The sequence below is a fragment of the Delphinapterus leucas genome, chromosome 16 (genome assembly GCF_059928025.1).
Source record: "Delphinapterus leucas isolate spDelLeu-1000000601 "Yukka" chromosome 16, BTC_Dleu_Yukka2, whole genome shotgun sequence".
Lineage (NCBI taxonomy): Eukaryota > Metazoa > Chordata > Mammalia > Artiodactyla > Monodontidae > Delphinapterus > Delphinapterus leucas.
This window is the reverse complement of record NC_143144.1, coordinates 63,055,289-63,075,720: the sequence shown is the minus strand read 5'-3', so window position 1 is coordinate 63,075,720 and position 20,432 is coordinate 63,055,289. Positions and strand designations below refer to the sequence as shown.

Below are 20,432 nucleotides of genomic sequence, written 5' to 3'. Positions count from 1 at the left end.
CTGCTGGAGCATTTCATGAGTCCCTCCACCCCTAACCCTGGGGAAGGGAAATGGCAGCTTCCTCCTCCCCTTAAAACACACATCTTTGCAGTGGGGAAAACAGCTCTCAGGAAGTAGACCTACTAGGAGGTAGACCAAGTTAATCTTCAGGACCTCTTATCACCTGATAATTATTCTCCATTTTCAAGCACACACCATGCCAAGCATTTCAAATTCCCCAAATCCTCACAACAGCTGTGCAAAATAAGGATTATAATCCTGGTTTTATAGAAGAGAAAGCTGGGTTTCAGAAAAGTAACTTGCCCAGGGAAGAGCTGGTCAGTGGTGGAGCTAAGAAGTCTGGTCCATCTACCCAAGCACTACTCTACCACCTAAAGCACCCCAGCTTCTCTCTCTCCACAAGTCATCTAATTTATTCATTCTGCCCAAGGCTCCCTACTGGGAGAAAAAGCTCTAGACTGCATTGAGAACTTAATGGAAAACTAAAGAACATCAAGGTGTTACAAAAGAGCACTGGACTAGAAGTCAGAGAGATGGACATTGGTGTGGGCCCTTCCACTATCTTGGTGAATTTAAGCATTCCACAGTCTCTCTTGGCTATATTTTTCAAATCTGGAGAAGGATGTGGTTAGATCATTATGTGTTCTTTCCAGCTCTAAAAATACTGTGTCTGAATTATTTATATTTTAAGAGGATCTTGGAGAGAACAATGTTTAACCCGAAGGAATGACTCTTGAATTGTGAAGTTTCTGCTCCCCCCCCCGCAAAAAAAAAAATTGAGCACAGAATCCTTTCTGCTGCCCCCCAAAATCACAGCACGAGAATGAGCAACTTTTCCTATGATTTGGTAACAACAGCATTCCCTTACACATGTCTGGAAATGTATAGTTTGTAATGCCCTTTCAAATAAATGATTTCATTTTGATCCTTGCAACTAATATACAGATGAGAAAACGTGAATCTCAGATGTTGACTGATTTGGACCATTTCATAAAGCTGATAGATGATGATGTGGAGGCTGGCCTTCCAGTTTCAGTTTAGTCACAACCAAAAGGGATGCTCCTATGTGTACCTTGCTGTTGGATTCAGAGTCCTCTTGCAGCATGAGCCCGTTCATACGACCACTAAGCTATCACCATCATCATCCCCAATAATTTGTTTTGAGGCCGTAACAGACACTAAGTAATGGCTGTTGAAATATCTAATAAAGGATGCTAGTACTGTTTCAACACATACACCTGAAAACCTGCCAACTCCGTCAACAGGTCAAATCAGCTCTGCTTAGAGGTGTGTGCACATAATACTCACGTGTGCACATGCATGACCTCCCTATTTACTCTCCTCATCTCAGCTCGTGAAAAAGGCCCACTGATGAGTCCTTTTTTTCCCAGACAATTCTTTCAGCATTCCTCAGTCTGGACTACAAAGAGGCTTGGCTGAGGCAGGGGATTGTCAAGGAACCACAGTGCTTCTCTACGGCCTGCCTGTGTTCAGTTACAGGGTGTGACAGCGGTGTTTCACACAATATTATCAACTCTGCCTCCTAACTCCATTTCTTTAAAAATTCATAAGTATGCACAAAAGAAAACACAAAACAAAACCAGAAGAGGGAAAAGGCAATCTTGAAAACTATTTGACTGCGGAAGAGTATGTTCCTGCAGGCATAGTAGGTATTAATAATTCAACAAAACATTACAGTAATTACTATACTTTGCAAGATCACAACAGTGCACTTTCGCCCAACTCCTACCAGCCTCCCTGAAACAGCCATTAATAAATAAAACACAATTCCCTATATTAAATTTGTTGTTTAAAAGCTAAATATTTTATCAGCACTAATGTATTTTAAATACTCAGTCAAGACCAAGAAAATCCCTTACCCCACATTTCTCCCCCCTTTAAGTGAAATCCCATCTTCCCCGCTAGAGCAGAAATTGACTTCAACTCTACCAAGAATACACTGAGTGTTAGGGCTTGAAGGCCCTCGTGGAAGGATCTGAGGACCACTCGGCTCGAACACTCTGCTGGAATCTGATCAGGCTGTTGGAAAGAGAATGAGAAGGGAGAAGGAAAAAGAGTGGAAGATTAATTCTTTTGGACCATGAATCTGACCTACTTCAATCGGCTCCAGGAAAAGAAGCCATGAATTGTAAAGAGAGGTGAGTGGCGGGAAACCACCAAAAAGACACAATTAAGTATAGCCCTGAGCATGTATGAGGTTAATGATCTTGAAATATAAGGGAGCCTCCCTTTACACTGTAGTCATGGTCCCACAAATTTGCTACATCCAGTCTATCAAATTCTGTTGCTTTTATCTGCTGTATCAGCTTTTGCTGCACAAGTGCTGCAGACCACTCGGATCTCAATCATTTACTGTCACAACAATCGTTTGTTCTCATACGTATACAGGGCAGCTGTGGGTTGGCTGCTCACAGCTGGGCTCAGTTGGGCAGTTCCGCTGCCCATGGCTGGGCTGGGCTGGGCTGATCTAGGCTGGGCTTGGCTGGGAGTGGCTACATACGACTTGTCTCTAGTTCTCTACCCAGGACTGGTGGGCTAGCCTGGGCACGTTTTTCTCATGGCTACTGCAGAGCTGCAAGCCAGCATGTAGATACACAATGCCTTCTGATAACTAAGCTTAGAAGTGGCACTCCTGCTATTGGGCAAAACAAGTCACAAGGCCAAACCCAAGGTAGGAGATGGGGAAGAATGCCCCACCCAGAGAGAAAGGGCACTACAAAAGCCCAATATAAGGGAGTTAGAGAGGGGAGTGAGGGACTATACAGAGGAGGCAACAACACAACCAAGCACGCCCACTGAATAGCTAGCTCTTCAGTGGGCTCCTCCTCACCATCTACACTGCCACCACCCAAGCCACCATCCTCTTTAGCCATGGCAACACTCTGGTCTCCTAGAACCCAGCCTTTTCTCCCTCCAAACCACAGGCGGGTCAAATTTAATTATATGACTCTCCGACTTTAAACTTTCCCGAGGCTAACCCCTTTGCTCATAGGGCAAAGAATAAACTCCTTCCCAGGGGCCCATATGGCCCTGCTTGGTCTAACCCATGCCTGCCTGTCTAGCTTCATCTCTCACCAGCCCCTAGCCACAAACCTTCTGCTCCAGCCACTCTGTCCTTCTTTCTGTCCCTTCCCGAAACCTTGCTCCCTCATGCCACAGAAGCTGTGTGCCCTGAACACTCTGCCCGTTCCTCTTCACCTAATTGACCTTGCTCATCTGCCTCTGCCTCTCTGCCCTCTCCAAGTTAATGTCGCTGGTGTAACCTTTGAGAGTATCACGAACCTCTCCTTCAGAGCGCACCATTATGTACTCTGAGCCCAGCAGCACCTGGCACATAGACGGCACCCCACAAATACCTGTTGAATATCCGATGACATTTTTTAAAGCTATTTTAAATTTTTTAAATAAAAGGTAGCCAAGACTACCTCATCTGGTTGAGTTATATATTAAAGGTATTCAGGTAAAGGTCTATGGCAGATTGCTCCAGAGAGCATTTATTTAATCTCCCACACTGTACTGCTGATTTTGAATAAATCTGGTTTTAACGAATGAGGTTCCCGTAGAGGGTTAGGCCTCACCAATGGGAACAAAGCCACGGTGTCCCATGCTAGGCATATCCTTTCCCCACCCTCATCAGTCCCCTGAGGGGGAAGCCACACATCATCCAAAAACAGCATGTGATGCAAAACCAGCAAATACTCTAAGAACTTCAAAGACCCAAGGGTAATTTTTTTGACCTTGGATTTCTATGTCCACATGAACCAATTTATTTTAGACATGTCAACAATGAAAATAAAAATTTTAGACATGTCAACAATGAAAATAAAAAGTATCACTCAAGCACTGGGTGACCGTATAATGTACCATCTAAGGCAGGAACTTTTGAGAGTTAAAAGGAACCTAGCAATATTTATGTCAGGAAACAGGAATAAGCCAGGACATTACCCTGCACTCTCTGAAAAAGAATACTTGAGGATCTACCACAGAAAAATGAAACTCAGCCCAAAAGAGCGGAATGGAATCCCAGAAACAGAGGCACTGATCCAGGGGTAAAATAAATAGAAATATCAAGATGACAATAGGGAAGCAGGCCTAGAAGGAAATCAGTACAAATTAGAATATCCACTAAAAATACAATTAAGAAGCTGGACTATCTTAGTGCTATGATGAACAAAACAGAAGTTTGTCTTCCTGTGAGGAAGATAAAATAATTAGAAACTCAAGGAAAAACAAAAGCAGACCAAGAAAAATAGTCCAAATTAATAGGGCAGAATTCTGAGCAACGGTCAGAGCATAAAATAATCGATTTGACCTCAAAGCTCAGAACACTTCTCATCAAGTGACACGGATTTAGTCATGAGGATTACATCTATTTCTAACCATGCTACTGGATTTTTTTGTGGATAATAAAACAACCATAATATTGTAAACATTTTATTGGTTTCCATTTACTGTGGTCTTGATTACATTCAATGTATTTCCTAAGAACACTCAAATTCAGCACATATTTTACATGATCTCACATTGTTCTTTGCAGTATTAGTCTAATAATGTGATTTCCACACACAAGACTATAAGCTTTTTGGGTATCCAGTCGGCATCATAGGCCTCACCAATAGGAACAAAGCCACGGTGCACTCTTTTACACATTCTGCATCACTAGGCATATAGTAGATGCTCCCCAAACACTTCATATTGTCTGAAAGGAATAAGGCAGAGCAATCAATACAGGTCAAGTCCTGAAACAAATGTTGTTGTTTTTTTTTAAACATCAAATTACACTCCCATCTGAGACTTTCATTATATCAGATGTGACTTGAAATAAATTGTACATCATGCCTGGAATAAGAATCTCGAGTTTTTTAACACCACGGTTTGTGCACTAATGATAGTGTTTCATTTGTGCTGGGAGAAGGCAAAAGAAACACGTGGTCTCAAATCTGCCATGGAAGGACCTCCAGCTACTCAAGGAATAAAGGAGAAGTAACGTGAACTAATACCGTGAGTTCATATCGCCCCCTGCTCATATGGCTCCTGTTCACAGCACTTTGAAAAGCACTCTTTTCAAAAGACTGACAGGTGCAGTAGCTCGTTATTTAACTGTGACATAAGGGGAGCAAATAGAATTGTCCCCATTTCACACGTAAAGAAATGACTGGCGTAATACCATATCTAGCTTGTGGTGAGATGGGCCTGAATCCAGAGTTGCATAAGTGACTCTTTCATTTTATAGGTGAGGAAACTGAACCCCAGAAAATCCAAATAACTTACTTAGCATCACAGTAAGCAAAACAAATTACTGAATGAATGAATGAATGAATGAAAGTAAGTACATCTGCATTGGATAAGACCAAATTTATACGTGCTTGAAAAAAGCATTCTCCAGTATTTGTTAATTATAGTTCTAGACCCCTTCCTTACTAATGAGCCCATTAAAATTTTTTTTACTCGCAGACATAATAAGCCACTATACCTGGAAGGGTCTTCTTTCTCTTACACCTAAGAAATATGTGACTTGCTGAAAAGAGGGAATGTAAACCAGGAGGCCATCTACACATCCCCACTCCCAGGCCAGTATTCTTTCCAACCTCTCGTGATGCCCCTCACTAAGGATATCTCAGGAGGGAAGGCACCAACTATAAGCTCAGCTGCTTCCTGCCAAAACCTTGACAAAGTCTAAGAAAAAAAGAATCACACCTTATTCTTAGGTGAGAGACTGTCCGTCAGCAGGTAGAGGTCCAAATTTGAGGGAGACGATGTACTGTGAAGACCAAGCACATGCCCTGGGATGGGGAGGAGCTCTTTAGCTCTGAGAAATGACCGTGAAAACTAATTTGGGTGTGTGTCCCCTCCTCAAAGCCCCCATGCCATATTCGTGCCACTCAATATAACCTGAGCTCCTTCCTTCTGGAAGGTGCCAACCCAACAGGAAGACCCTCTCACAACTGGGGTCAGTGACTCCATTTCCCTCTCTGTACCCAGTATGTACCATGGTAGGGCCTGATGCAGAATTTTTAAAGAGATGAGGGAAATTCCTGATTTGGTGTGATGGATAATTTTATGTGTTAACTTGACTGTGCCACGGAGCGTCCAGAAATTTGGTCAAACATTATACTAAGTGTGTCTGTGAAGGGGTTTCTGGGTGAGTTTAACATACGAATTGGTAGGCTGAGTAAAGCAGATTGCCCTCCCAATGTGGGTGGGCCTCATTCAACCCACTGAAGGCCTGAATAGAGCACAAAGGAAGAGTAAGAAGTTATTCTTTCTCTCTGCCTGTCTTTAAGTTGGTTGGTTGAATCCCCAGACATGGAACTTCACATACTGGAGGGCCAACTGTAAAGTCATACACAGATTTTTGACTGTGTGGAGGGCCATGTCCCTAACCCCACGTTGTTGAAGGGTCAAGCGTAGTTTAGTTGGTAGGTGATCCCAGGTGATACTGACTGTGGGGTAGAGAAAGGAGATAGGGATGGGAAGGTAGCCAATAAAGCAAGCAAGTTACCACCTTAGGCAACTGGGGCTTAATCCCACTGGTGGCTCTGGAAGATGGTGTAGAAAGCAAGCTTCAGAGTTACCCCACCCCAAAGGGCAAGGGAGCTGGGGTATTTATCCACCAGCTTCCAACAGTCATTGTCAAGTGGCTGCTTCCTACTCCTTGACGGAAATCAATTCCCTGATGCTTCCAGCCTGCACCTGTGTAATCGAAGAAAGCCCCAGTGGGCACAGTCCCTGGTGCTGGTGGTTAGAAGTCAGGCCAGATTGCAGACAGATGGCAAGTGCAGAGGGCATGTGGGCAGGGTACCAACATATCCACTACAAAAGGACAGACACTCAACCTACCCCATTTCCTGCCTAGACGATAATGAGAACTAACATTTTTTAACCAGCGTAATAGCCTACTATGCTAACCCCTTCAGAGTATTATCTGTAAGATTCACAGCATCCCAGTATTATCCTCATTTTACAGCCAGTGAAACTAAGGCTCAGAGACTTGTTTGAAATCACTGTTGCTTGGGGGCCTTCCCATATCAGAAAAAAAAAGTCTGAGTTTTGAGAAATCTTCCAGTGAAAAGTTTGCTTTCAAGCACAGATAACACTGAAAGCAACACAGTTACATGAGCAACTCTTTTGCCTCTAAAGATTCTTTCCTCTACCTGCCTCCACCCTGGTAAACAAGCTTCTCTGTATCTCCAGTACCATGGCCTCAAAACTCTTCACGTGACGAGTTCCCCCAGTACGTGTAATCACATTCAGATATGGCAGCTTGAGCAACTGAAAAAAATGTTCAACTCCGTAATTGTTCTCCGTCTCCCACTGAGAACAGATTTTAAAAAGAAAAAGCTCATTTCTTACGCAGCAGTGTACTCTTTAACCTGATTCTACCCATCTGGAAGAGAAACTGCTTACCTCACATAGATGCCAAAAAGGCTTAGAGATGACTGAGTCAGGTACACGGGACCTGGGAACGGGTGCGAGGCCATTGTGATGTCCCAGGGATGCAGACCCTAGGCCTGGAGGCAGCAAGAAGCAGCCAGATTCTTCCCCATTCCCAAGACACGCATTCTTTACCCAGGCAGTTTTAAGTATTTAAGAAAGTACTTATGTCATTCAACTCAATAAGCTCATGTTAACTGACCACGATGCCCAAGAAAGTGAGGGAGCCCAAAGGCAGAAAATGCAGAAGAGATGGAAGACCCAAGCCTGAGCATCACTCCTGGCTGCATTTACTTCTGGAGTCTTCGTTGAGTCATTTATGGGTTGAATGGACAGCAGAATGGCTGTATTTGTACAAAACATCCATTTCCTTTTTTCTGCGGGAAGGGGCTGAATGATCAGTCCCCCAGGACTCAACTGCGCGGTTGCTAATCAATTGTTCATCTATGGGTCACCAGACCAGCCCTCACACAATGAACCTGCAGGCTACTACCGCTCTTCTTCACTCCCTTGGAACAATTCCTCATGCAGTATTTGTTTCATTATTTCATCCTATTTATTTTCACTTCTTTCCCAGGGCAACACTCCCTCTAGTGTCTGTGTAGGGATCTCAGGTTCCACTCGAAGTGCACAGGGTACAGGCAAAAAGGGTACAGGCAGGTACAAACCTGTACCTCGATGGTTGTGGATTATTACAAAATATTCATGGGTTTGGCCAATATGATAATTCTGGGAAAGAGGCTGCAGATATTATGCAGAGAGCTCCAGCCACGGGTATCCCCATTTCATGCCAGGCACAAAGCAGAGGTAGGAGATGGAAAGGAGAAACAAACCTTGAACACCAAGGTCCATCCCATGACTTGGATGAAATGAGTCTTTGGCACTCCAGGCTTTTCTTGTCCACCAGTCCCAGCAGCCCTGTGTTCTCCTATTTTCTATGAAAGCTACACATTTCACTCACTTCCTTCAAGAAGTCTTCCATGATTAGCTGTGAGGTATAATCATGGGTGCCCAAGCCAAGAGAAGCTACTCTTCATCTTTCTGGATGCCTTTCTCAAAACTCCACTCAATAAAAGCCCTGAAAAAATGTTCCACTTATTAGCTATCTGTTAGTATAATCGTTAACCTGACTCTAAGCACCTGCTTCTAACCATTTCTATTACAAATTCTAAGTATGAGTTTCAAGCAGCCAGGTCCCCAGCCACTCACACTTCTCTCTTTCACTGTTTTCCCTTAGCATGACACAGAAGGCAGACACACAAAGACTCGTCTGAGTCAGGACATGCACTATGGGAGGTGACTGAAATGAGCATCTCACTGAGAACTGGGTTGTAGCCAAGGGCTTTGCGATCAGCTCATTAGGAAACTTGGGGCAAGTACCTCCTTCCTCTGCTTCCGTGTTTCCATCTGCAAATGAAGAGAAAACCCCTTCTAGTATAAGAATAACAACTAAACTAACTAAAATATCTGGAGGACTAACTACAGGTCAGGCATTTCTTTTAAACACTTTGCTATGTACAATATCTTATTTAAACCTTAAAATAGCCCAGTGTGAGAGGTACTATTATTATCACTCCCTTTTGTAGGTGAAAAACTAGACAAGAGAGGGTGACAACTTGCCCAATGTCACACAGCTATTGAGAGACAGAGGCAGGCACCACAATTTAAAAATGGGCAGGAAAAAAAAAAAATGGGCAGGAGAACCGAATAGACATTTCTCCAAAGAAGACAGGCAGATGGCCAATGGGCACATGAGAAGATGCTCAACATCACTAATCATTAGGGAAATGCAAATCAAAAACACAATGAGGTATCACCTCACACCTGTCAGAGCGGCTGTCATCAAAAAGACAACAAATACTACACTGTTGTTGGGAATGTAAATTGGTGCAGCCACCGTGGAAAACAATATGGAGCTTCCTGAAAAAACTAAAAATAGAGCTATCATATGACCCAGAAATCTCACTCCTGGGTATAGATCCAAAAAAACCCAAAAACACTAATTCGAAAAGATACATGCACCCCAATGTTCACAGCAGCATTATTTGTAATTGCTAAGACATGGAAGCAACCTAAGTGTCCATCAACAGGTGAGTGGATAAAGAAGATGTGGTCTATATACATACACAATGAAATACTACTCAGCCATAAAGAAGAATGAAATTTTGCCATTTGCAGCAACATGGATGGACTTAGAGGGTATTATGCTAGGTGAAGTAAGTCAGAGAAAGACAAATGGTGTATGACATCACTTATATGTGGAATCTAAAAATATATAACAAATTAGTAAATATAACAAAAAAGAAGCAGACTCACAGATATAGAGAACAAACTAGTGGCTCCCAGTGGGGAGAGGGAAGTGGGGAGGGGCAATATAGGGGTAGGGGAGTAAGAGGTACAAACTATTAGGTATAAAATAAGCTACAAGGATATACTGTTCAACACAGGGAAGGTAGCCAATATTTTATAATAACTATTAATGGAGGATAACCTTTAAAAACTGTGAATCACAATATTGTATACCTGTAACCTATATAATACTGTACAGCAACTATATTTCAAATTTTTTAAGACTAAATTAAACTTAAAAAAACAAAAGAGAGAGAGAGAGAGGAGGAGAGAGAGAGACAGAGGCAGGATTCGAACCCAGGCATCCAGCTCCAGAACCCTTGCTCCTGTTTACTATATGGCTTTGTTTCTTGTTCCCAGTCTACCTCTGTTCCTAATATATCCTGAAGAGGATGGCATTCATGATGAAAACCCTTCACAAGTATGAATTCACACAAGTCATACAATCATACCCAGGGTAAATAACCTACAACCTAACAAGATCCTTGATGACCCTATATAACTATGTCCAGCTTTTCCCCTAAACTAGGTTCTCTTCCAGCACAGGCCAAGTACCAGGCCCCTGCGTAGCAATGGGCACAGATTTGCTCACCAACAGCCCTAAACGGCTAGCTCCGGGTCCTCTCACCCCAACCCAGTAGGAATGGTTTCCTCTGCTCCCCAGCAAGGAGTTAATAGCAGAAAGCTATCTGTGCAATCCTGAAGTTCTTAGGCTCCAGTACTTTTTGGAAATTTACTATAGTATGTTTATTAGCATACTATAAAGAACAGCATTTCCATAAATAATTTTTTTTTTTTTTTTTTTTTACCGGTACGCGGGCCTCTCACTGTTGTGGCCTCTCCCGTTGCGGGGCACATGCTCCGGATGCGCAGGCTCAGCGGCCATGGCTCATGGGCCCAGCCGCTCCGCGGCACGTGGGATCTTCCCGGACCGGGGCATGAACCCGTGTCCCCTGCATCGGCAGGCGGACTCTCAACCACTGCGCCACCAGGGAAGTCCTCCATAAATAATTAAAGCCAAACTACACTGATCAAAATAAATGAGCGAAAATGTTCCTGATGATGCAACCAGGCTTGGTTCACTCACTGACTCAACAAGGTGACTCACAAAAGGCCCCCATTAACAACAGTTAGTAAGATACAGATTGTACATATAAGCAGCTGGTGCTTACTGTCTGCAGCCACTGGGTGGGTAGGCAGGATGGCCATAGGACAGAGTCAGGAAACAGGAGGGAGGAACCTATTCCTAAGCCTCTCTGGCTAGCCTTGTGTATATTCATACTAGGTCTCACTCTATCCTACCTATAAAATGGGCAGCACCCTACCTCACTGGAATGAAAATGAGTCCTCTTAGAAGGAAAATGGTCTGTGAAAGCAAGGGAAAGGAGAAAACCAGGAGTGCACAGGGGATGGCTACAGAGAGAAAGACCAGGAGAGAGTCCACGCTACAGGGTACCATGTTTCTGTCTGAGCCTCATACCCTTCATCTCTATGCTGAATGACGTGATGAAAACAATTCCCAAGTTCACTTCCAGCCTTGACATTCTGTCGGTCTAAGATGCTTATAGCATCTCCCACAGTGATCCCCTCTCCTCTGAGCTCATAGCCTGAAACGACCACTTGACAATTAACCACACATCACCCCGTGATATCTGTCTTGTTGTCATGTGTTATTTAACTTTACAGAAGAGCAGCCTTATACCCAAAGCATATTAGAAGGACCTTGAGGCAAATGCTGTCTTATCCTTCTTTGTCTCGCCCTCCATCACAGCCCTACCAACCCCACAGTCCCCAAAACACTGCCACACACATAGTGAACACTTGGCAAATGGCTGAATATCTTATGTGAGTCCATGTGATCTCTGAAGCACATGAGGAAGAAGCCAGGATTGTTGACTCGTCCCTATTTCCATCCTCTTACTAAGTGGGGTAGAGATGCCTCTACATCTTATGTTAAAAGTTGTATATAAAATAATAAGTCAGGTGTTTAAACTCAGTGCTATGAAGAGACAGTGTCAGCCATCCTCCCCGGGCAGCTAGGGCACTGTCCAGTTCCCAGGATCAGCTCAGCAAGTATGCACTGAGCTACGTGCCAAGCACCAGGCCACAGGTCACAAGGCACACATGAGAAAAGCAGAACTCACAGCAGGTGTGGGGGTGAGATGCTGCTGTAAGCATTTTATCCCTCATCCCTCACCTTCAAAACACTCATAAAATAACCCAGTGCAAACTAAACATAATCAAATGTGTGGTACAGGCTGTAAATTCTATAAACAGTTAGGAGAAAGAAAAATAAATGCTTCTAAGAAAGGTTCTATAGAGAAGCATGTTTGAATCTTAAACTGAGCCATGAGTAATGGGTGCATCTCAATAGAGGAAGAGGGGTATCCTGAGTGGAGGAGACCTTAAGAGCAAAGGCCTGAGTCAAGAAGGGGTCTGGGACAACGAAGGGGCTGCCTTGGCTAGAGTGAAGGGGCCCATCAGGGAACAGTCAGATGCAGAGTTGGAGAAGCAGATCCAGGACATACGCAGTGAAGAGCCTTGAGTGGCAGGCTAAAGGACTCTGGAGTTTAATTCAAGAGACTAAAGGTACTCAAGAGAGAACGAAGACGTCCTGGGTGAAATGCTCCTGATTATAGGACCTGTCAAGTTATGAACAACCTGAGAAAGGAATCATCGCTATCCCAAGGGACAAGGGTTTTCAATCCCTCCATAGCCTCTGCTCAGTGAGACTTGGGACTCACTCATTCACCAACTTGGTCAAACACAGTTGAGTTTCTCTACTGTGTGTAAAGCAGAGCTCTCTCATCTCCACTCTGCCAACAAAGTCAGAGCAGCATCCAGACCCTTCTCTCAGTAACCCACCACAACAGGGGGCTGACCATGCTTAGCTGAAGGCCATCCACCCCATAGTGCCACTGCTGCTTACCCAAAGTGGCCCGCCAGGCACTGGCATGCTACACTTTCTACCTCCAACTTCACAAGACCTCTTTTCCCCCAAACTTGTTGAAAATTCATCCTTTGACATTTTCTCCTCATACGGAAGTGTCTCAAGCCAGCCAAGAGGCCAAAGGAAGCAGGAAATCAACAGGCGAGTCCAGCCCCCAGGCCTTGGTGTACCTGGCCTTGGATAAACCCTCCAGACACACCCTCCTGTTTCAGCCATCCAGCTTCGTCACACCTCTCTGCTCCCTAGAGGACGATCACCAGGTTCCAAAGTGTCCCCAGTTACAGGAGGATTTACACAGCCGAGGAAAGAGCAGTTCTCCCTTCTGCCCCCGCTCCCTCCTCAGCCTTCCCACCACACAACTCCCTTCCCTTAAATCCAACACAATCTGAGAAGCCACTTCCCGCATTCCTTCTCTGCCAACTACAAAGCGAGTTCCAACCGCTGCATTTCTGCCATCATTAACTTGGGCCTCCCAATTAAGGAGTTTGCAACTTCGGCTTACCTTGGAAATCACTGCAGGATCTGAGAAGCAAATCAGTCCCTGTAACCGGGCCATCAGAGAAAAGGCAGAGCAGACAAACAGCCGACGTGCGGCCCCTCCACTCACCACCCCCGGGCCGCAGACAAACAGCCGGTGTGCGGCCCCTCCACTCACCACCCCCGGCCTACGGTGACCAGGCGTAGTTACTGCTGTTATGTCCCCCTGCATTTCCCAGCTACATCTCCACGGAGATGGCTCCCCTTGTAATATTAATTAAAACCAGATTCTTTTTGGCAAACCCCTGAAGAACAGCTTCTGTGGCAGGCTTTATTTTTTTTTTAACATCTTTATTGGAGTATAATTGCTTTACAAGGGTGTGTTAGTTTCTGCTTTATAACAAGGTGAATCAGCTATACATATACATATATCCCCATATCTCCCCCCTCTTGCGTCTCCCTCCCACCCTCCCTATCCCACCCCTCTAGGTGGTCACAAAGCACCAAGCTGATCTCCCTGTGCTATGTGGCCGCTTCCCACTAGCTAGCTATTTTACAGTTGGTAGTATATGTAAGTCCATGCCACTCTCTCAGTTCGTCCCAGCTTCATCCCTTCCCCCTCCCTGTGTCCTCAAGTCCATTCTCTACGTCTGTGTTGTTATTCCTGTCCTGCCCCTAGGTTCTTCAGAGCCTTTTTTTTTTTTTTAGATTCCATATATATGTGTTAGCATATGGTATTTGTTTTTCTCTTTCTGACTTACTTCACTCTGTATGACAGACTCTAGGTTCCACCCACCTCACTACAAATAACTCAATTTCGTTTCTTTTTATGGCTGAGTAATATTCCATTGTATATATATGCCACATCTTCTTTATCCATCCATCTGTCGATGGACACTTAGGTTGCTTCCATGTCCTGGCTATTATAAATAGTACTGCAATGAACTTTGTGGTACATGACTCTTTTTGAATTATGGTTTTCTCAGGGTATATGCCCAGTAGTGGGATTGCTGGGTCGTATGGTAGTTCTATTTTTAGTCTTTTAAGGAACCTCCATGCTGTTCTCCATAGTGGCTGTATCAATTTACATTCGCACCAACAGTGCAAGAGGGTTCCCTTTTCTCCACACCCTCTCCAGCATTTATTGTTTGTAGATTTTTTGATGATGGCCATTCTGACCAGTGTGAGATGATATCTCATTGTAGTTTTGATTTGCATTTCTCTAATGATTAGTGATGTTGAGCATCCTTTCATGTGTTCATTGACAATCTGTATATCTTCTTTGGAGAAATGTCTATTTAGGTCTTCTCCCCATTTCTGGATTGGGTTGTTTATTTTTTTGATATTGAGCTTGTGGCAGGCTTCTTTATTAAGCCTCTGAGAAGGCAAAATGCATTAAGATATCGTGACACGGGGACTGAGAGCGGGGACGAGAAGGTTAGACAACCCAGCCAAAAGCTATTTGAAAAATCTGTTTGGGAGCCACAATTAGATGCTCAGTGAGTGAAACACAATTAATCTGATCAAATCTGTCACTATTTTGCACATTAAGAGTAAATATTTTAGAACACCGTCCAGCTGAATTAGTTAAGGGTATGAAATCGTGCCTGGGAGAGTCTGCGTTCCCCCTGCTAGCAGGGTAAGGATGCCGGGTTATCAGCATCTCCCTGTTTCTCTTCACCAAGGTGCAGAGTTGGGCACATGAATTGAATATTATCTGGCAAGTCCTTCCAGCCAGACACACTGCAGGGGTAGCAGCCTGCAAATCGCTGTCTCTGGGAATGAGCTGCAGGAAAGGCATCGGGGATCAATCTACGGGAGGGTGCAGCACTCTCACCTCAGCACCAGAACAGGGGATCCCCATCAAGGCTTACAATGCCGAGGGGGCCTGGAAAGTGGGCTGTTGTCTTCACAGCTTTCCACTCTCCAGAGCCATTTGCCAACTCACTGACCAAGCAAGGAGGCGCCTTTCTTCTTTTGAAGGAGAAGAGCAGAATGATGTGTTTTTCTGTGTCCCTGTCAGCCACAGGGTCTGGACTCCCTTTGGGTGTTTGTGAAACACTCTCTAGCCCATCAATCACCAGGATCTCAGCTGGAGACAACCAGAGAGAAAGGCAAATCGCTCTTCCAGAATACAGGCTCCAATCAGCCCCCGTGGCCCAACGGATAAGACAGAGTACAGGCTCCAAACTCAAGCCCACTCACCTCTCCCCCGAAACACCTGGCAGGGCAAGAAAGGTCAGAGGGGGACCCAGACTCCATCCCCTCCTGGCTCAAGCCTGCTGGGCGCCTCCCCCATTGCCCTCCAAGCTATCCCACCCCACTCCTGGGACCAAAGTGAATATGTGACTCAAGCCTAGAATGAGACTCTCAGCCCCTGGGCACATGCTGGGCACATAGTGTGGGGTGGAGGTGCTTCCCTTGCATGTCCACTTCCTTATGCCTGAACGCAAACGGCCAGAGTGGAGCTCAATTTTCCATTATACGGGGTAACTGGAAACTCTCCCCAAAAAGGACCTCACGCCAGGAATGAGGTCCACCAGAGGCACTTGGAGGGACAGCGGGAAGCCTCACAATGTGTTAACAATTAAACTGGTGGCCTTCCCAGAGAAGGACATGTTTTAACACCCTTTATGTCAGAAGGGAAGATGGAATTCTCTTTTCATGTCAAAAGAGCTTGGTGCAAGGACCCATGTTCTCTGCCTTGGGGACATCTCCTACCACTTTGAAACCAACGATAAAGGGAACTTCCAGAAGGAACATCAGCTGCATCGCTCCTCACCCTGGCTTTATTTTTATTTACTTATTATCTTTTGCGGTACGCGGGCCTCTCACTGTTGTGGCCTCTCCCATTGCGGAGCACAGGCTCCGGACGCACAGGCTCAGCGGCCATGGCTCATGGTCCCAGCCGCTCCGCGGCACGTGGGATCTTCCCGGACCGGGGCATGAACCCATGTCCCCTGCATCGGCAGGCGGACTCTCAACCACTGCGCCACCAGGAAGCCCCCTGGCTTTATTTTAACAGCGCCTTCTTTTGCTGTCCTCAGGAAAGGAGGAGGGGAGAAAGAAACCAACTGGGTGATGTTGCAGAAACTGGTTTCCTAGCTCCTCCCCCAGGATTGTTTCCTTAAAGGCAGGCCCATGTTAACCTGTTTCCTCGTCTTCCTCAGAGCAGCACAGACGTACACTCAAAGAAGCCCTTCTGGCTGGAATTGCCTGTGAAGCATCATCAAAAGAGGCAGGTCCAGCCCGAAAGCTAAAGAGGCAGTAACTCTCTGGACCAGAGCGCGTAGACACCACGGGGTCCCTGCACTCACCTGTACTGCCTTGTCCTTTGCTTGGACAGTGAGACTGGCCATAAGCACGACCAATGAAGCCCTGAGGAGCTACTAATGAACTGCCCAAATCGCATCACTGTCACTAAGGACTCCAAGGCCAACTGATCCACTCCTCAGGCCCTCTGCACCCCCTTTTAACTGAAGAGCCACTTCCCTGGGGGGTATAGGGCTAAACTTGCCCCCTCACTTCCTCTGCTGTATAACCGCCTTGAAGATGGGCAGAGAAAGCCAGGCACATTTAATTACTACTTGCAGAAAGCACTCTTTAACGTCCCATCTTCGGGGAATTTGTCAACACACGAAAATGATCCTTAAAATAAAAGCAGAAACATAAAAAAACCCTTTAGACAGAGTGAATTTATATTGTCCAAATGTGGCAGTGTTAAAATCACAGATATGTGAAGATATCACCTCCTCCTTCTCCTAGGGGTACATTTACTTCGACACATCCTGTCCATCCTCCTCATGGAGTAAGAACACGAACAAAATAACACACATACACACAATTCCTCACTACCAAACTAAGAGGAAGTTGAGAATCACAGTCCCTGCGGTCAGAGAATTACCTGTCTCTCTCTCTCTCCACACACACACACACACACACACACACACACACACACACACACACAGTCCTTCCGGGACTTGTAAGTCCTCAATCACCCATCCCTCCAAATGCACACGTTGCCCACCGCCCAAGTCCAGAGCCGTCCACTGCGAAGCTATGGGGGGCCTTCACTGGAGGCAGGTAGAGTCAGCCACCACGCTGCTGGTAAGCTGCACTGCCCAAATGCTTCCAACCCAGGCTGGGCTGCCTGCGTCGTGCTGTGTGTCAGTAAGAACCAGGAAATCTGTGCTCGGTATTGCTGATGTGCTGCTCTCTGCGGACTTCTGGCTTTCCTGTTATTCACCACTCACCCCCGTGACACCCCCCAGGCCCTGTTAAAATAAGGCCAAAATTTCCCAGGGAAATCTTTAATGTCAGTCATGAAGAGAAATATAAAGGGAGCGGGGGCTGTGCTTTCCCATCAAATGAGTTCCCCAAAGCTGCCAGTACAGACATCTGTCATCCTCCAGACTCTGCCCAGTGCCGGGCTCTGATCTGATCCTCAGAGCCAGAGATGAGGAAAGGATTTTTGCAGGACTGGCTGAAGTGGGGGCCGAGGAAGGCAGGGGAGTGGAGTAAATCGTCGGAGGCCGTCCCCTCTCTTCCCCGAGGGCCATCCCCCGCGGATCCTGGGCTGGACTGCACGCGCTGGCTGCCAGCTGGGGGGTAGGGTGGGGAGCTCCTCCGGCCCGAGCTGCGGGCTGCGCAGACGGTACTCTGCGCCCGGTGCCTGGCCGCGGGCGCCGGAGCCGCCGGCGTGGACTCCAGGGCGCCACCTCTCGAACAGCAGCTTCCAGGTTAACCTGGCAGCGGAGAGAGAGGCGTGGAGAGGTGCACAGAAAGCACCGGGACCCAACTCCACTTGGCGAGTTTGTCGTTGCAGGACTCAGCGGCCGGGGCAAGTATTTTGCTCAGCGACTTACGTGTGCTTGTGCATGCGTGAGAACGAGGGGTGCAGGATGGGTGTTGAATTTCACTTCACACTTTAAACTTTTTTTTCTGCCCCTCCTATAGCTTTTCGGGTCAGCTGCCTGGGTTTTTTATTCTTTTTTATTCTTAACATCTTTATTGGAATATAATTGCTTTACAGTGTTGTTAGTTTCTCCTGTATAACTAACGAAGTGAATCAGCTGTGTGCTGCCTGGGTTTTGAAGGGGGAATTAGTGTTGCCTGAAGGCCCAGCCTCCCCTAAGGCTGGGAGAAAGTGCGCCTGGAGTCCGAGGCAGCATCCTAGCCCGGCGGGCAGGAGTACCAGAGTCCGAGTGGCCTCAGCCTCCTGGCTTTCCTTCGCGTGATTGGAGGGGAAAGGGGGGAAGCCCGGGCAGTCGCAGAAACCCGTCAGTCTATCCAGCGGTTCTTTCCCCAAATCAATCTGTGTCCTCACCCAAGAATTCACACACACCCACGACAGGAAAACTGACTCTCCAAGCCAAGTACCAGAGAAAGTGGGCACTGATCCCGTAAAGGACCTCTTCTTCCTCTCCCCTCCGGGCGGCCCCAATCCTAGGGTCTCCGGTAAACAAAAGCACTGGCTGTCTTACAACAAACTCCACTAACCTGTTGGGGTGTGGGGAAAGAGGGATGAACCAGTCTGTCTAAAAGTCGAGGAGCCCCCCTGCCCCTGCCTCCACCTAGACCCAAAGCAACTATCTTCCCAGCGTTCCCGCCCCCCCCCCCCATTTTCCCTCGCTTTCGGCAGAGAGATCCGCCGCCGGGTGGGTACTCACGCTGCTGTTGTGTCCCGACCAGTGCACCATGGCTTGGTTGTGGGCCGAGTCCCCGGTCAGCGCGAACGAGGTGCCGGGTAGCCGGAGCTCTTCGGCCGCCGACCCCCCAGCCCGTGGTGCCTTCACCTCCTCCCGGAGACCCTTGGCCAGAGACCGGCTTCCTTTGGAACCATCGGCTAAGACAGTAGCCTGGGTGTCTCCGCGTTCCAGGGCACTGGGGGACTGCGCCCGGCGACTCCTCCTTGTACCGCCAGGCTTGCCAGGAGCCGAGATGCCCCGTCCCCACTGCGCGCCTGCCGGCAACAGCCCTCCGGCTTCTCCCTGCTTCTTTCTGCTGCTGCCTCCGCCTGGCTGGGGCAGTGGCTCTGGTCCCGGCCGGCGCCCCAGTGCGGCGCCTCTCCGTACTCTCGCCAGACCCTCCGGCCACTGGCTTGCCACTGCCCGCAGCGAGAGAGGAGGCAGCGCCGGGGACCGCGAAGCCAGAGCCGCGAGGCGCCCAGGACCGCCCGTTGCGTCCCAAGTGATCTCGGCGCCGGCCAGGACCCACGTTGACAGGAGCAGGAGCCCAGTCCGGGCGAAGGGCGCCCGGGGCCAGCCTGCGGGGCGCTCCGTGCGCGCCGCCTCCATCCCGCTGCGGCTGCCGCGGCTCGGGCTGCCGAGTGTGTGGCGCCCGCCCGAGGTGCGGGTCGGCGTGGGGGGTGTGCAGGCGCCGGTAAGCAAGCAAGCGAGTGTGTGTCGGGGGAGAGCGGAGGGGGCGGCCGGGAAGGAGGTGGCTCGGCCTGGTGCGCCTTGCTGGTCCTCTCCACTCTTCCCTCCCGGCTCTTGATGGCTTGCTGTCTCCTCCACGGGGCGATTCCAAAACCCGAGAAAAATCAATAAATGCCCCTTCGGTGCTTTTTTTTTTTCTTAAAACAAGATTCCCGCAAAATCTTTCCCACCGAGCTCCTCCAGAAATTTTTTCAGAAGGAGTATTCAAAGGGAATACGAAAATCCTCTTTTAAAATATGAAAATGAAGCCCAATCCAGGAGGAGTGGCTGGCGACGGACCCCAATCCAGGGTTTCTCTAAAACCCAGCCTCCAGCCTGCTCCCAGCGAAGAGTTAGGAGCCGCTTCTGGCCGCGTTTAGGGGGTTACCGTCCGGGCCTTTTGTGGGGGTGGGAGATGGCGCGCAGGGAGGGTTGGGGGGCCTCGAGGGAGGAGGAGGAGGGTTAAGTGTTTTCAGCGCCAACTCCTCGGGTTGGGGAGCCAAAGGGGAGCCCGGAGCCTTCGCGCAGGAACGCAGTTGGCGGAAGGCGAGCGCGGGATGGACTGGGGGACTCCGCTCCCAGGTCCCTGGCCTGTCCCTTCCGCACCCCCCCCCCACCCACCGCGTGCCTCCGCCCGGTGCGGGGGCTCGGGGAGTGCATGCGTGCGCGTGCGTGAGGAGGGGGCGAGGGGTGCGCCCGAGGCTGGCGGGCCAGCGGGCGCCCAGGGTGGGGGTACCTGGCTGAGCCAAGGGTGCCTGGGTGTGCGGGGGCGCGCAGCTCTGTGC

General features: G+C 47.8%; 1 protein-coding gene across 1 annotated transcript in view; it reads right to left on the bottom strand.

Annotated features, from left to right (window-relative positions):
- The window catches only part of SORCS3 (sortilin related VPS10 domain containing receptor 3), a 587,799-nt gene extending 568,248 nt beyond the window's left edge, over positions 1-19,551 (bottom strand). The window contains exon 1 of the mRNA XM_022568819.3: positions 18,901-19,551. Within this exon, the coding sequence (XP_022424527.1) occupies positions 18,901-19,527 (627 nt within the window). The 5' untranslated portion in view covers positions 19,528-19,551. The remainder of the gene's footprint in view (positions 1-18,900) is intronic.
- Positions 19,552-20,432: the final 881 nt, after the last annotated feature.